This window comes from Lepidochelys kempii, chromosome 1 (assembly GCF_965140285.1).
Source record: "Lepidochelys kempii isolate rLepKem1 chromosome 1, rLepKem1.hap1, whole genome shotgun sequence".
NCBI classification, from domain to species: Eukaryota; Metazoa; Chordata; order Testudines; family Cheloniidae; genus Lepidochelys; species Lepidochelys kempii.
In genome coordinates this window covers 132119475-132135271 of record NC_136380.1, presented here as the reverse complement: position 1 = coordinate 132135271, position 15797 = coordinate 132119475, and the positions used below count along the sequence as shown (strand labels likewise).

General features: G+C 39.7%; 1 protein-coding gene across 1 annotated transcript in view; it reads left to right on the top strand.

Annotated features, from left to right (window-relative positions):
* Positions 1-15797, top strand: part of ANOS1 (anosmin 1) — a 182688-nt gene that overhangs the window by 119200 nt on the left and 47691 nt on the right. Inside the window, exon 6 of the mRNA XM_073327881.1 lies at positions 5733-5862. Within this exon, the coding sequence (XP_073183982.1) occupies positions 5733-5862 (130 nt within the window). The remainder of the gene's footprint in view (positions 1-5732; positions 5863-15797) is intronic.

Sequence of the window (15797 nt, the reverse complement as noted above, 5' to 3'; positions counted from 1 at the left end):
CCATGATGTGGAAACGTATAGATCCTAGCGCTTCCACATACACACAAAGTAGAATTTTACTACTTGAACTAGAAGAGTAACTGATAGCGCATCACAGCCTATCATCACTATGTGGACCACACTGTACGTAGCTTGTGCAACTGTTTGCTAGGTCACAGTGGAATATTGAGAGTCAGAATGCCTGGCTCTGGAGGTGAACATGGGCTAGTAGTTATAGAGAGCATAGCCAAGTATGCAAATTTGACCCGTTTGTTCTGAAAGGCAATGTGGCTGAGTAGATGAGAGTTTGGTTTGTCATATTAGAGATAGGGTTGGATTCCTAATCCTACCTGAAGTGATTATATGCAGCCCTAGTCTCACTCTAGCTATAAAATGAAGGAATTATATTTGTCTGCCTCCTAAATTTGGGGTGTGAGGCCTTGATCAATAATCTGGGTGACGAAGTGAACAGAGTTAAAAGAAAAGGAGTACTTGTGGCACTTTAGAGACTAACCAATTTATTTGAGCATGAGCTTTCGTGAGCTACAGTTCACTTCATCGGATGTAGCTTACGAAAGCTCGTGCTCAAATAAATTGGTTAGTCTCTAAGGTGCCACAAGTCCTCCTTTTCTTTTTGCAAATACAGACTAACACGGCTGCTACTCTGAAACCTGAACAGAGTTATTTACACGAGTCAGTGGAAAAGCTCAGAATTCATGGTTTTTCCTGGCTCCCAGCCCAGCACGTCTTCCTCTAGTCGAAAGTTGTGGGTGCTGCTGCTTGTTGAGGTATCCTTTTTGGAGCTCAGGCTTGATGGGGTGAGGAAGATATGCTCAATGCACATGGAAGGTCACTGAGGCCATAGCCAAGGATCCGGACCTGTGTGTGCTTGTGGCAGTAAAATGTATTGGATAACTGCTTCCACATTATTACAAACAGTTTTACAGTATTTCTTCTGGCTAATTAAAAATCTCTTTTCATGTTTTTTACTAGCGGAGCAAGGGTAATGGAGGGTCTATCAGTTTTGAGCTATGTTTCTCTAGGTTTTGGGTTCCCCAACATTTGCTCTAGCCTGTTGTAGAAAGACTCAGCATGACAGTCAATTTGTATGTATTGTATCTTGTTCCCTTGTGTGTATTCTTAGTTTAATTGTGCAAAAGATAATTTTGTAAATGTAGGTTGTCTGCTTTTGCATATGGTTTTGTGTGATACTAATTTTTTTAAAACTGCTCTTCAAAAAAAAAAGACATTTTGCAAACCATTAGCATACAATGTGCGTAACAAACAAACAAAAAACCAAAGCTGAATTACATTATTTAACATATGCAAATTGGTCATTGCACTAATGTAGGAGCTTTATTTTCTTTAATATTTTTAATATCTTTTCCCTAGTACCATTCTAAAACTGCCACAGTATAATAGGACATATTTTTTGGAAAAATATATTTCAGATGTGTAGAAGATTGACACAATGCACCAAAGTGATGCTCAGGGATCAATTACCATATAAAATATATTATACATAAATGTGTTAAGGTACCTTATACTACTCATTTTCACAACTTAACCACCTGCACTTAGGTATTGCAGAATAATACCATCTGAGTAGCAAACATGCTTTATAGGATAGACTCAAGGAGATCAGTCTAGTTAGTTTCACAAAGAGAATGTTAAGGGGTGACAGGTCCAATATAATATAATAGCGTTAGGATCATTGTTGTTTGTTGGTCTCTCATATACACTGGCAGTGTTGCAGGTGTGTAATGAAGTTCAGCCAAACAGTATTTAATATTGTACGGCACACTATTTTATTTACCTAATATATAGGACATCTGGTAAAATGATGCTGAATATTATGATCTGGGCTCCAAACACAGTTAACATGATTTTTTTTTTTTAAATGCAACTTACTGTAAAATATCCCATAAGCATTTAACATTTTGTTAAAGTTTGTTGAAATGGTGAATGGTTGCTGAGTGGTTCAGTGGTTTAGTGCTCCAACATCACACCTCTCAAGCTCCAGTTACATGCACTGTATATGCACCTAATAGGAGTTTTGCCACTGAAACCAATGGGAAGAGGAGTAGGTCTGCGATCAAGTCACAAATTAGAATGAGGTTGGCAGTCTCAGCCTAGACACAGTTTCTCTCTTTCTCATAATTAATACTAATTGTGCCATCACTGTGTAGTCTTTGTTTCCAACATTCCTAGGTTGGAATAGCAGGACTGTTACTGATAAGAGCCAGGAAGTCTTGGCTGAGAAACTGAGAAATTTTGTGTTATGTCTGCCTGTACTATGACTGTCTTATTATGACCACTCAATTCACCAGAACGTTTAAAAAATAAACGGTATTTATTACGGTATTAATACTCAACAGTATTGCCACTAATGTATTACCTCTAGAGACACTGGTCCAATCTCTGATCCCAGTTACACCAGTGTAAATCTTGAATAACCCACTGATTTCCATTGATTGTAATCCTCATCTCTTTCCTACTGTTGCTGCCATTCCCTGTGCCACTATTTAGATTCTAAGCTTTTTGGGTCAGTAACTGTCTTTCTGTCTCCTGTGAAATAATGGCACACCTTTGAGCTCTATAAAATTAAGATAACATTAAAGGCTGGTTCAACTATGTTCAAGCCCTCAAGGTGCTCATTTGATTGAATAATTCAGTCCCTCTCTACATAATAAAGAAGCAGATCATGGAGGGACGAAGATGCAGAGGAAGACTATGAAGGGAAAGGTCTGTAGCCCCCTCATAGGCTGCAGTAGTTAATAAGGGAGTCCTAGATTTGTGCAGATGGAGGAAAAAGCTGGCAGCAGCAGCAGCTGGCTGGGCCTGGAGTGTACCACAGCCACAATAGCTTAAAACAGAGACTGGAGAGGCAAACAATAAGGCAAGAGAGGAGAGAAGACAGCCCGCTCCGCATCCCCAACATCAAATATCTCAATTTCTCTGACCGTAGCCTCTTACCAGGTCTGGTTACAGGTAGACACCTTAAGTGCAGGCACCACCTGAAAACTTAAGTGATCATTACTGATCATTTAGATCAGTGATCTAAAAATAATTTTGCTGGATAGATAGAGCATCTCTCAAAAGTTCAGGCTGGCTCACTAGGCCTGGGACATTCACAGGTATCAGGAGTATCTATATGAGGCAGTGTGCAGCACAACTCGTTCATTTATTCCTTATATAGTATTGACATGAGGAATAAATATGTAATAATGGGCCCTTCATTTGAACAGAAAAAGGTATAATACCATCTAATGGCTGCAATTTGAAGCTAGACAAATTCAGACTGGAAATAAAGCATTCATTTTAAACAGTGAGTGTAGTTAACCACTAGGACAATTTACCAAGAGTCGTGGTGGATTCTCTATCACTGACAATTTTTAAATCAAGACTGAAAGTTTTTCTAAAAGATCTGCTCTAGGACACAGGTTTTCAAACTGTGGGGCATGCGGCAATCCCAGGCAGGACTGGGACAAGCCCTGCACGGTGGGACGGGAGCACCATCTGCACCCCCTGACTTACTCAGCGGGCCACCCAGCCTGTGGGTGTCAACATCTGCTGTGGCCGCACCTATTTCTGCTCTGGCAGCGTCCACACGCAGCTCTGGCTCCGTCCCCAGAGACCGTCACACGCACCTTCTTACACTCTGAAAACCCGAGTTGGGAAGGGAAGGTATTGTGTCTATTTTTGTCTGGGTTGGGGGGGGGAGCGGGGGCGGAGAGGGATAAAACTAAAAATTTTAACTCAAAGCGGGTAGGGGGAGCTCGCCTCAAAAAGTTTGAAAACCGCTACTCTAGTAGTTATTTTGGAGGAAGTTATTTGGCCTGTGTTACACAGGAGCCCAGACCAGATGATCACAATGTTTCCCTCTGGCCTCGGAATCTATGAAGCTTGAGGAGACATGGAGCAAACACACACAGACTTTACCTCCTCTGGGGCACTTGATACCCCAGGTTTCACAGCAACTCAGCAATGGATCTGATACTGGGAAGATAGATTAATGGGAAATAGATCTTGTCAAACTAATTTTATACCCCTTTTTTAAAATTAGATTACGAGTTTGGTTGACAAAGGCAACAGTGTTGATGTAAGATTTCTACAAGGTATTTTATTTGACACCGCACATTTTGATTAAGAAATTAGAATGATACAAATTCAAAACAGCATGCATTAAGTGGATTAAAACTGGCCAAATGATAGGTCTCAAAATGTGAATGTAAACAAGGAATCATCATTGAATGGGTGTGTTTCTAGGTGAATCTCATAGGGATCACTTCTTGGCCCTACACTCTTTAACATTTTTATCAATGACCTGGAAAAAAAGCCCATAACAGAGTTTGCAGATAACACAAAGACTGGGGGAGCCGAGTGGTAAATAATGAAGAGGAGAGGTCACTGACACAGAGCAATACATACTGTTTGGTAAGTTGGGTACAAGCAAACAATATGTGTTTCAGTACGGTCCAATGGAAACTTATAGATCTAGGCATAGAGAATGCAGGCCATACTTACATGGTGGGGTACTCAATCCAGGGAAAGGGTGACTCTGAAAGAGACTTGGGAGTCATGGTTTGTGATCAGCTGAACATGAGCTTCCCATGCTATACTGTGGCCAAAAGGACTAATGCAATCCTTGGATGAATAAATAGGGGAATCTTTAGTAGGAATAGAGAGGTTATTTTACCCATGTATTTGGCACTGGTGTGACCGCTGCTGGAATACTGTGTCCACTTCTGGTCTCTTCACTCTAACAGACAAAGATATAACAAGATCCAATGACTGGAAGTTGAAGCTAGACTTGAAATAAGGTGCAAGCTTTTTAAGAGTAAAGGTATATTTTAAGGGTAATTAATCATTTGAACAACTTATCAAGGGTTGTGGTGAGTACTCCATCACTGGAAATTTTTAAATCAAGATTGGATGTTTTTCTAAAGGATATGGTCTATTTAAACAAGAATTAATCCAAGGAATTTCTATGGTTTGTGTTATGCAGGAGGTCAGACTAGATAATTGCAGTGGTCCCTTCTGACATTATAATCTGTGATTCTGTGAAGATCCTCTTTAAAAATGGGTCCAGGATGCAGCCATATCCAGGATGGTTACAGTGGAGCCTCACTTTCAGGAACCAGGTGGATGGCCACATTTCCACACAGAGAGAAGGCTCTGCCTCCTATGCATTCCTAAGGATCTGTAGTGTTTTTGGATAGGCCTTAAAGTGTATTCTGCTGGAAACAAATCCTTGCTCTGTCTCTGCAAGGAGATCCTTATAGAGATTTCCTCCCCCTGAATTGATTTCCACAGTAATTATAATTGGAAAACATTTCCATCCAGTTCTCCTGAATGTATACAGGTGAAGGGGAGACCAGAATCTTGCCCACTTAAGTCACAAGTGAAAGTAAGCTTTGTCACTTAAGCTGATTTTTTGAGGGATATTTTAAAAAAATAATAATAAAAATCCACACTATTTTGTACAGTTTAGCATGGTCAGAAGCCTTTGCTAAGAATCGTAGATGTGTTGCAGTTCACAACTAAGGTGGGCTGCCAGAGTAATGTGCAGTAGTTGGAATCTGCCGGCACTTATGATTTCACAATTTTATGTGTACTTAAAACAATTTCTCCAGTGTCCCCAACCTCAAAAACCCTACTGAATAAGCTAGTGTATGTCAGAAGATGTGAGACAGTAAGATTAACATTTCAGAATAAAAGGAGTCAGTGTGTTATGACATTTTTCCCACCAGACTACAGAGGAAAGAGTACAACTGTCTGACATAAGACCCAGCAGGTGGTACCAGTTCCGAGTGGCTGCCGTTAATGTGCATGGGACAAGAGGCTTCACAGCACCCAGTAAGCACTTCCGCTCCTCTAAAGGTTAGTATTCATTTCCTCCATCTCACCCTCATCTTGGCTACACATGGAATGCAACCCAATCTTCTTAATGTTTTTGTTCTGGATTTTCAATGGGTGGGTTGTCTGCATTTAGTCATTAGCTTAAGGAATGGCCCAGGTTTGACTGAAGTTATTACATAGATTAAAGGTTAATGATGCCATTATTCTTTTATCTGCAAGGGGGTCTCAGAATTAATGAACATCCTTTTGGGTTCTTTCAACACTGCTAGTAAGAGAACTGAAGTTCTCCTGACCACATGATACTGAAAGTCAAATATGAAAGAACTGAGATCTCAGCATATGCTGTTGCAAGTAGTCTCAATATTTGTTATTTTCATAGGGAATATATTCCTGCCATTTGCTGGACAGACGGTATCACATAATTTTGTTGGTTGTGTTCAAGCAATTATAGCACCAGTAATTTGACTTAGTTCTGCTTCTCTGTGCATGCCCTTCCACCTCCTAGCAGGGATCACAAGGTCTCTGGCACCATCAAAAACATAAATCAAGCAAACTTTTTACTCTGAAGAGGAAGAAGTGCTAGAAATTTCATGAACTCAACTAGAGACTTTGTGGTTTCTATTTGCTTTTATATAGAAGGCACTCACGTGGTGATGCATGGCAGTATAAATCCCTAAGATAGACAGACTTTTTGTTCATTTTGGAAATAGGTGACACAAATCTTTAGTGATGTTTGATGCAGCACACTTCAAGAACCATATACTTTTCTATTTCTGTATGTCCTCTGAGCGTCAACATTCTGAAGGCATCAGAACTCCAATGAAGAAGGTGGGGCAAATATTCAGCATGTTACATGGAGACATAATCAAGCAATTATGGTCACAGTAATTGGCTATTACTCAATGTCTCAATGTCTGAGACATTTTTTAGACATTTTTTATTACTTGCCACTTTGACACTCATTGTATACCACACAGGTAAACTGCTCAGTCCAGATCCTTCCTAGCCACAGCTCAGCAGCTTTCAGCAGACAACAGAAATGGCATCCCTTTCCCCCGTGAGCTAAAAGAGTAAATGTAGAGCTAACATGTTAAATGCATGAAGAGTTCCTGAACAGGTTTAGTTTCAGGATTCACCTCTCTTCTGCATATGGTGGGCTAAACCTGATTAGAGAAATGAAGGGAAGAGGTGTGAGAACATTGAGGAATGGGGACAGGGAAAAGGAAGATGTCTCATCTGTGATGGTAACTTTGGTAGGAATAATGGAAATACAGACATGCTCTGAGGAATAGGAGAAAAAGCCTCCAGGAGGAGGAGAAATGGAATTTAAAAATTGGAATGAAAGATAGATGGAAGAATGAGGGTCAATTGAGAAAACGAGAGAGAGGATGTCATGCTTCCATTTACCCCCATTGACTAGTGTGGCTCTTGGCGATGTCCCCCAAGCTGGAATTTGGCCCCTGGTCCAAAGTCAGTAAGTATCAGCTTATCCCAACACAACCTACTACAAACTCTCAATTGTTATACTATTTTCTGAAGATGAATTAAGTTTAATTATGCATGCATCCGATGAAGTGAGCTGTAGCTCACGAAAACTTATGCTCAAATAAATTTGTTTGTCTCTAAGGTGCCACAAGTCCTCCTTAACTTTAATTGTAATTTTACAAAACACATTAGGAAGTTTAATAAAATGCTATGAAAAGGGGCATGTTAATTAATGTTCTTTTCTGACTCCCTTTAGAGTAAATGGGGCTTTTGCATGTGTAACTTATGCAGTGTTTTACCAATGGACTCTGGAGTGTTCTATATAACGTAAAGGTAGTTGTATAAAAGAAATAGCTGATATGGGCCATTGCTAATGGAGCTTTTAATTTTTGGACTCTGGTCTGGAATAAGTATAGCTTAATAAAGCCCAGCAGCGACCAACATGGTCACAGTTAACAAGGGCATGTACTATTGCTGGCAATTTTGGTAAATAAATCAGAGTGAAAGGGTATGAGGACTGAATGAATACGTTATTACTGCCTGTCAGGGTTGAGGCATATTGATAGTTTTCAAAGCCACTGCCCATCCTCACCATTCTGTGAATAAACAAGAGTTCATTTTCTAGTTCTGACACCTTTTGAGTTCACCCATAAGAAAGTTTAAATTAAAAAAATAACGAGAAGACGACTTTTTCTGTTTTTCTTTTAGCATAAACTGCTATGTGTACTATAAGAGGAGATATGCTGTTGTGTTGGATACCTTGGATTTATAGATGTGCACAGAGTCTATTGTAATGAGGGCTATGTATACCTAGACAGATGGATAAACAGACAATAGTCAAAAGTTCTCAATTAATTTAACTACTGGAGAAGTGATGTTGTTCATTATAACTATCCGAAGGTCTTGATGCTTTGGAGGTGTCCCTTGTGTGATTGAACATCCACTAACATGAGACTAAGGCCAAGGTATACACTAGAAACTTTTGCCAGTATTACAGTGTTGTTTGGGGTGTGTATGTGTGTGTGTGCGTGCGTGTTTGTGTGTTTGCTTTTGATTTTTTTGCAACATTTCTATACCAGCAAATTTTCTTCATGCAGATGTAGTTATACGGGCATGAAAGTGCTGGTCTAGCTTAATTTACTTGCTGAACTGGTATAAATTATACTGGCATGGGCACTTTTTTGCTGGTATAACTGCATCCACATTAGGATTTTTCTGTGTGGCTATAGTTGTACCAACAAATCTTTTTCAGTGTAGACTACGTCTAAAAGTCATGCCATCTCATCAAGGTGCAGATGTCTGTCAGGAGCAAACTACTAGTGGCCAGAACAGCAGTAACTTGTTCTGTGTTCTGAAGTAAATGTTTTTTTTCCCCCCTGGGGTAGCAAATGTAACATGTTGACTTTTCTCTGGCTACATTCATGCTGCTTTACACCACACCTCAATTATTTGTTTGGATTTTGTTAGTCTGAGACAAATATTCTGTCTGGATGCAATTTAAAACTGTAATTGTGTAGAGATGTAACATATTAACCATGAAGTTTTGGCTTTTGCATGGCATTTTCAGGCAGGATTTGTAGTAAGTTCTAACATGTTTCTTCACTCCATAGTGTGCTACCCCCAGGAACATATGGCTCTAAATACCCACATGGAAAATGACCACATTTTAGATATTTGGAGCCTCCTATTTTCTGCAGCCTACCCTTCTGCCCCTCCCCGGCGCTTGCATGTATAACCTACTATTCCTGGTTGGTTTGTTGGCAGAAAAAGCCCTAAGAATTCTATGACAAGGACAGCGAAAGCCTGGAGTACTTTTTACATTCTGTTGCAGAAGAAACTAAAATAATTTGCATCTTTATAGCAGCAAAAAGTATAATCAACCTTGTTCAAAAGGTTACTGTAACCCTCACAAGTAACTGTTTTCAAGGCTAAACTGCAGCCCTCAACAAAGAAATGTGAATTGTCATGCAAGCAGTAGAGAATAGTTAGCTGATCAACTCCATAGTCAAATTTACCTCTCTTCAGGAATTTATATAATTTTTCAGGGCTGCTGGCACTTTTTGTGGCTGTGACAACATCTGTGCCACATTCACAAGTCCAGTAAGATGAAACATGTCTAGAATGAAATAATTGTTACATAACCCTAGTGTTCAGCGGATTGGTTCAGCTATTGGGTATTTATTTTGAAATATTTTATGTCTCCCTCCATAAGAAAGACATATGTATAGGAACACTGTCATATATAATAATAGTACAAATACCACAATCGGTGACAGAATGAATCATCTTGTGCCACTAAGAAATAGTCCAATATTGAATTTGTTGGATGAGCTGAAGAAAAAAACAAAACCCTATAGTCTTTGGCTATAGGATTGCCCAGTCTCCTCACATCTTGTCTAAATCAGCCTAAATCAACCATGTATGTATGAAGTACCTGATAAGTATTAGTGGTTTTATAAGATTTATCAAGGACTAGATCTAGAGTTTCATTAAAGTCTCCAACTATAATAATAGGATGGAGGCCCATGTCATTTACACTCATGAAAGTATTTGGGATCATCCTGCTTTGTCCTGTGGAGATTGGCAAAGATGATTTTAGAATTGCCAATTTCATCCATGAGAACAACAAATCTGACCTCACTGTCAGATATTATCCTCAGAATATTAATATTAAACTTTTGATGTATTAGTATGACAACAGCCTTAGCTTTAGAATAAAAGCAAACCAGAAACTGAGAAGCCTACCCAAGCTTTATTCAGTTTACAAGCTTCATGTTCTGTCAGATGTGTCTCCTGGAGCATAACAAAGGCAACATTCTCTTTTTTTAAGCATTGAATATTTTTTCCCCCTCTTTGAACGGGGTTATTAAAATCCTTTAAATTCCAGGAGACACATTTAATTATCAGAGCCATCATTGTTAAAATATACTGGGTAAAATATAAGGTCACTTTGTGAATAAATGAAATAGCAACATTTCCTGAGTGCCATATAGTTCTTGCATAGCTGGGCAGCAAAAGTTATATAATCTAGGGGTAGGTTGTCACTTCCCAGTACCTATTCTACAAGAGTAGGAATGAAATTCCTAGCATGGGACAGTAACAGGATGGTGGCAGAGAAATTAAATAAGTAAAATAACATGGAAAAGATAGTGGAGAGAGAAATACACATTAGTACTATACAATCAAAAAAGAAGAATCTGTGTAAACAGCCCAAAACCACACACTTGACACCCAGAGGGGGCTGCTGGATCAGGTGAAACTTGGAGATCTTCACAGCCCCTGGGGCCCCAAACATTAATATAGTAATCCCTTATTACCAATAGAATCTTGATACATTAGTCCATAAAGAAGCACCATCTAATAAAACAATGATTTTATATATATAAACTAATGAAATGATAAATTTTACATTGAAGTTCCTTTCCCATGAGTTAAGGCAATAGGTAGTAAATTGATAATAACCCTTTAACTCTTCAACTCCAGAGAGAAAGAAAAAACAAGAACTAACATCAATATCAACCACTGTCCATCAACATTTTTAGAGCAGCCATATAAGATCTCAGAGAGCAAAACATAAATTCTGTATAATCAGATCATTCCGTAGATGTCTCCTCTTGCAAGAAAAGAGCTTGCATTTTTCTGCCTCCTGAGGGGAACTGAATGATACTGTCTTCTCACCACTGTTAATATGGAGTGTTTTCATGTAATTAACAAAATACTTCAAGTCCATCTTCCTGGCCAATGGTTTTTTTTGGTTAAAAGCTGACATCATTGCAACCACATCACAGGCATAATCATGAAAGAGCAGTATTTTAATTGCTGGTTCTCCCTATAACAGCTTCTTTTTTCTCTGGATTTCTGCAAGATAAGTCCCTTAGTGGTAAACTTCATGAACTTCACAATCAATGCTCCAGACTGACTTCCTGGAGCTGGCTTGGGGGCAAGGGTCTGGTGTGCCCCTTGTATATCAAACCAAAACTCTACTGGCAGATACAACAATTTAATAGTTTAGGGACAAATATGGAGGGTTTACTTGTCTATTCCCCCAGGGACACCTACAATCCTGATGTTACATCATTGTGAGTGGCTTTCTAGATCCAATAGCTTGGTCTTAATGGTCCTGATACCATAACAGTTCTTCATAATCTGTAATTTGTTCTCTCTGAAATCATCTTTCCCTTCAGAAATTCTGTGTTCTGCTTCACTCATCCTTCTGGTTACAGCTGTAGTGCACTCTCAATTTCAGTCATGGTGGCCTGTAGGGTGGAAAATGTAGATTTAATTTCAACAGTATCCATGGTCACCTGTTGCAGTATAGTTATCACCTGTGTTCCATCGGGCTCAGGCACCATCTTGTTTGTAGAAGGAGGGCAGGCGGATCTTCTCTTTCTTTCTTTCTTTCTTTCTTTCTTTCTTTCTTTCTTTCTTTCTTTCTTGCTTTCTTGCTTTCTTGCTTTCTTGCTTTCTTTGGTGCTTTCTTTGGTGCTTTTGGATTTGGAGAAGATAATGTGGTGCTAGAGGGCACCTTGGGGGTCACAATAGTTGGGTGCAATATTTCTTAGGGGCTTTAGGGGACCATGTTTGGGGATTCCCCGGGGGACACTTCAGAGTTCAAGCAAACTGCATCCACCTGAGTCGCATCCACCCTGGTGTTCTCCATCTTCTTGTTCTTAAAAAACCAAACCAAACCACAACAAACTGCTTATTTCGTGAAGCGTTCCAATGATAATGACCCTAGACCAGGAGTTCCCAAACTTGGCTTGCAGATTGTTCAGGGTAAGCTCCGGTGGGCTGCGAGACACTTTGTTTACCTGAGCGTCCGCAGGTAGGCCGCTTCCAGTGGCCGCGGTTCACCGTTCCCGGCCAATGGGAGCTGTGAGCAGCCATACCTGCTCATGCTCAGGTAAGCAAAGTGTCTCACAGCCCGCCAGGGGCTTACCCTAATCAAGCTGCGAACCAAGTTTGGGAACCCCTGCTCTAGACCATTCTGAGTCTATTTGGTTTGATTTTTTTTAACACAGTGTAGTCCCTGCTGCCTTTATATTGTAAGGATTTGAGAAACTTGGTAGTTTGGCACGAGCTCACTTATTTGTTTGTAACACTATATAAATAAATACTTCTTATTACACTCAGATAATCAGTGACCTCATTGGAGAGAACAACAATCATAAAATATTCAGAATGTTACAAAGGAGCAGCTGTTTTTTGTGTGCTTGGTTTGGTTTTTTTCTCAGATAAAGGGTTCAAGTGTGGCCAATATGCATGGCGTTGCATTGGGAGTGGAGTCAAGCTGCACTGCCCCAGGGGGAACTCCTTAAGGGACTGTGCCACAGAAAGAAAAAAAAAATCCCTCCCTGAGGTACTTGTCCGCGTGAGAGAATGCCCAGCTCTTTGGGACAAGGACTGTCATTTTGTACAGCACTTAGCACTGTGGGGTCTCGGTCCATGACTGGGGTGCTGCAATACAAATAATAACAATCAGAATGATGCTCCCCAAGAGAGCTGATTTAGAGATCTTGAATTTTTGACTTACTTTTTTTGCAATCTTTTGCTCATTTGAGCGGCTAATATTTTCCAAAACAAAAGATTTTCACAAATAAACAAAATCATAAACAAAAAAAACCAATAATTTTTTTTCCCCCTCACACGTTTACTGGTTCTATTCCCCAATCTGTGCCAATGGGCTCTGGAATGGGAAGGAGGAGGGCTCCTTGGGAGGCAGCAATCCCTGTGCTCCATTACTGTGTGTGTCTGGGTGCAGAAGATTGTAGAAAGCTACTTGTGCCCAACCCCAACTCGTGTGGATGATCAGTTACCTGCCTGAAAGGTGCTTGATGCCAATGATATGACTTGTTAGTATGACACAGTATGAAATTCACTTATTCAGAAGTAACAAAAGTGCATTTAGGTCAGTGTTTTGAGGCTCTAGTCGTGTAGTATTAACCTAATCCAGCTTTGTATATAATGGAGGTTTAGTCTCTCAAGAACAGGGTCTGCAGTTAACTGGAGGGATCAACATTAAACATTGTCATGTAATGCATTTATTTTTCAAGCCTATTCCTAGATTAATGTGCCATTTTCCTAAGCAAAAAGAGGCTATATAGGTCATCAAACACACACAAACAGCCAAAACACTCTCCCTCTGCTAGAGGCTTTTGTCTTCAGCATGAAGGCAGTTACTAGCATACACAGTATAAATTACCAAAGAAAAGGAAGCAGACAACATTGTTTTCACAGCACATTAGTACCATACTGGATGTGATTTCATGCATACATTACTGAGTGTTAGTAAAACCAGAACAGACACCCACTCCCAGCAATAAAACTCCTTCTGTTGCTCCTATGAGACCAATGATTTTTTTATACTGTTGCACAGCTGGTTTATGTGTGCCATTTCCAATGGGCAAAACGGATCCCTCGGCATATGCCTTGGAACTGTTTAATAGCTAGAAACTTGTCTGTGATGCAGCTTCAACAGTTTTGTAAAGACTTATAAGGTAAAATGTTTAAAAGACAGTGTTTGGTGATCCATTTTATATAATATGTGAAGTGAAAAAAGATCCTAAATTAGAACCAAACTTGCTCTGATTATTACAAGTCAGAAGGAGAATTCCAAGTTCTAGTGTCCTTTTTACATTATGGCAGACAGTAGAATTCATTTATTCGTTATGCTCATTACACATTAAGCAGTTTCCAAGTTTTGACCAAGAAATGGTTGCATTTTGGTAATGGATTAAATGATCCCGCTGCATGGTTTGTATGTATTGGTTTGTTAAGGTTGCAAAGTGCTTTTGGATGTAAGGTGGTTTTCAATATAGTAAAGATAATTAATATAGCAATACATTAATTTTTTTAAAATTGTCGAGGATATGGGGGAGGAGGTAGTTAAACAGCAAGGATTCCTCTTTTGGGGGATATGGGGACAAAGTTTTGCATGTGATGGCAGAGTAACCAGCAACACAGGAATTTAACTTCTTTGGGGATACACAGGCCAGATATGGTGCAGACAAATGCAGCATTTGCCCAATGTGCTGTGACGGTGACCTCAACCTTGACCTAATGAAGCTATCATTTCTTGAGGTGAGAAGTGATTTACTTGTCATGTTGCTTAGCCCAGAATTATTTCCAGATCGAGGACAGGTCTGTGTGCCAAATTGAAGTATATATGATGATTTTTTTTTTACTTGAACTACAGTACTAACCACAAAGGAAAGCGTTGCAAACACTGATATCAATGTTTCTGCAACCAAAAGATATGATTGTACCCTCAGGTAAGCACAAGGCTCTGCAACAACAACAGTAACAAAAATAAGCATTTGAGAAACTCCAGAACTGGAATTATAAAATAGTGTCATCTTCGAAAAAGGTATCAAGACAAAGTGCACCTAACTAATTTATATTTTAAGGTGATCAGTAAAAGGGGTTAATGAAGTGTAACTATAAGGTAACATGTAGGGTGTCCTGTCCTGTCCTGGCCATCCCCACATTTTTGGCAAAACTGGGCGTTTGTCCCACTTGCTCTTGCCAACTGATGATCAGTTGGCAAGAGCAAACTGGACAAACCCACAGTTTTGGCAAAAAAGTGGGGTGTGACCCCTAGCAGGGTGCAGAGGAACCTTCAGGAGAGAGAGGGGGCAAGCAGCAATGCCAGCCCTGTGTGAGAGGGAGGGCTCGGGAGAGCGGCTGGGCTGGGCCAGGCCAGCCCCGCACAGGCAGATAACGGGGTAGGGTGGGAGGGGGGTCGGGTCAGTCCAGCACGTGGGGAGGAGAGAGGGGCTTTTTTACCCTTTGGGTAAAATATGATAACAGGTTATCACTGTAGTCACATTAATCAGTATTTTGTTTCTGTAGAACTCTATAAGCTTTTTGCATTATTTTGATACAAAATTTCTTTGCCACTAGCATTTGCCTTGATGTACAAACCATGATATGACTTGTCAGTGTCCGGTAGAAACAACTTTTTCATTCAATAATGCAATAGTAAAAGCAAGAATATGAAAAAAGTGTTATCAGATAATTGGGGAACACATTATTAGGGAAGAACACTCTGGCTGGTTAATTACAATGTTCTGTATTTGATATTTAAGAAATTTCACATGACACTTTCTTTGTGTCCACAGTACACTATGTCTGGCTTATCCTCTATTGGTTCTCACTTGTGACTTTTGTCTGAAATAAAAATTTTTTAAATCACAGAAAAACGGGAGATTCCAAAATATTTAGACTTTTATGGAGGTAGTTTTGTCAGTTGTCGTGGCGATGAGTGTCATAGAAATGTCTATAAATAAAATTAGGTACCAGTATTTGCATGTAAAGACATTAGAGAAAGTAATGATACGTTAGCTTTAGATAAAATGGAACAGATCCTCTGCTGGTGTAAATTGTCATAGTTCCATTAATTTCAGTGGACTCCATTGACTTAAATGGAGGTATGACAATTTATACCAGCTGGAGTTCTGTACCTACATCAC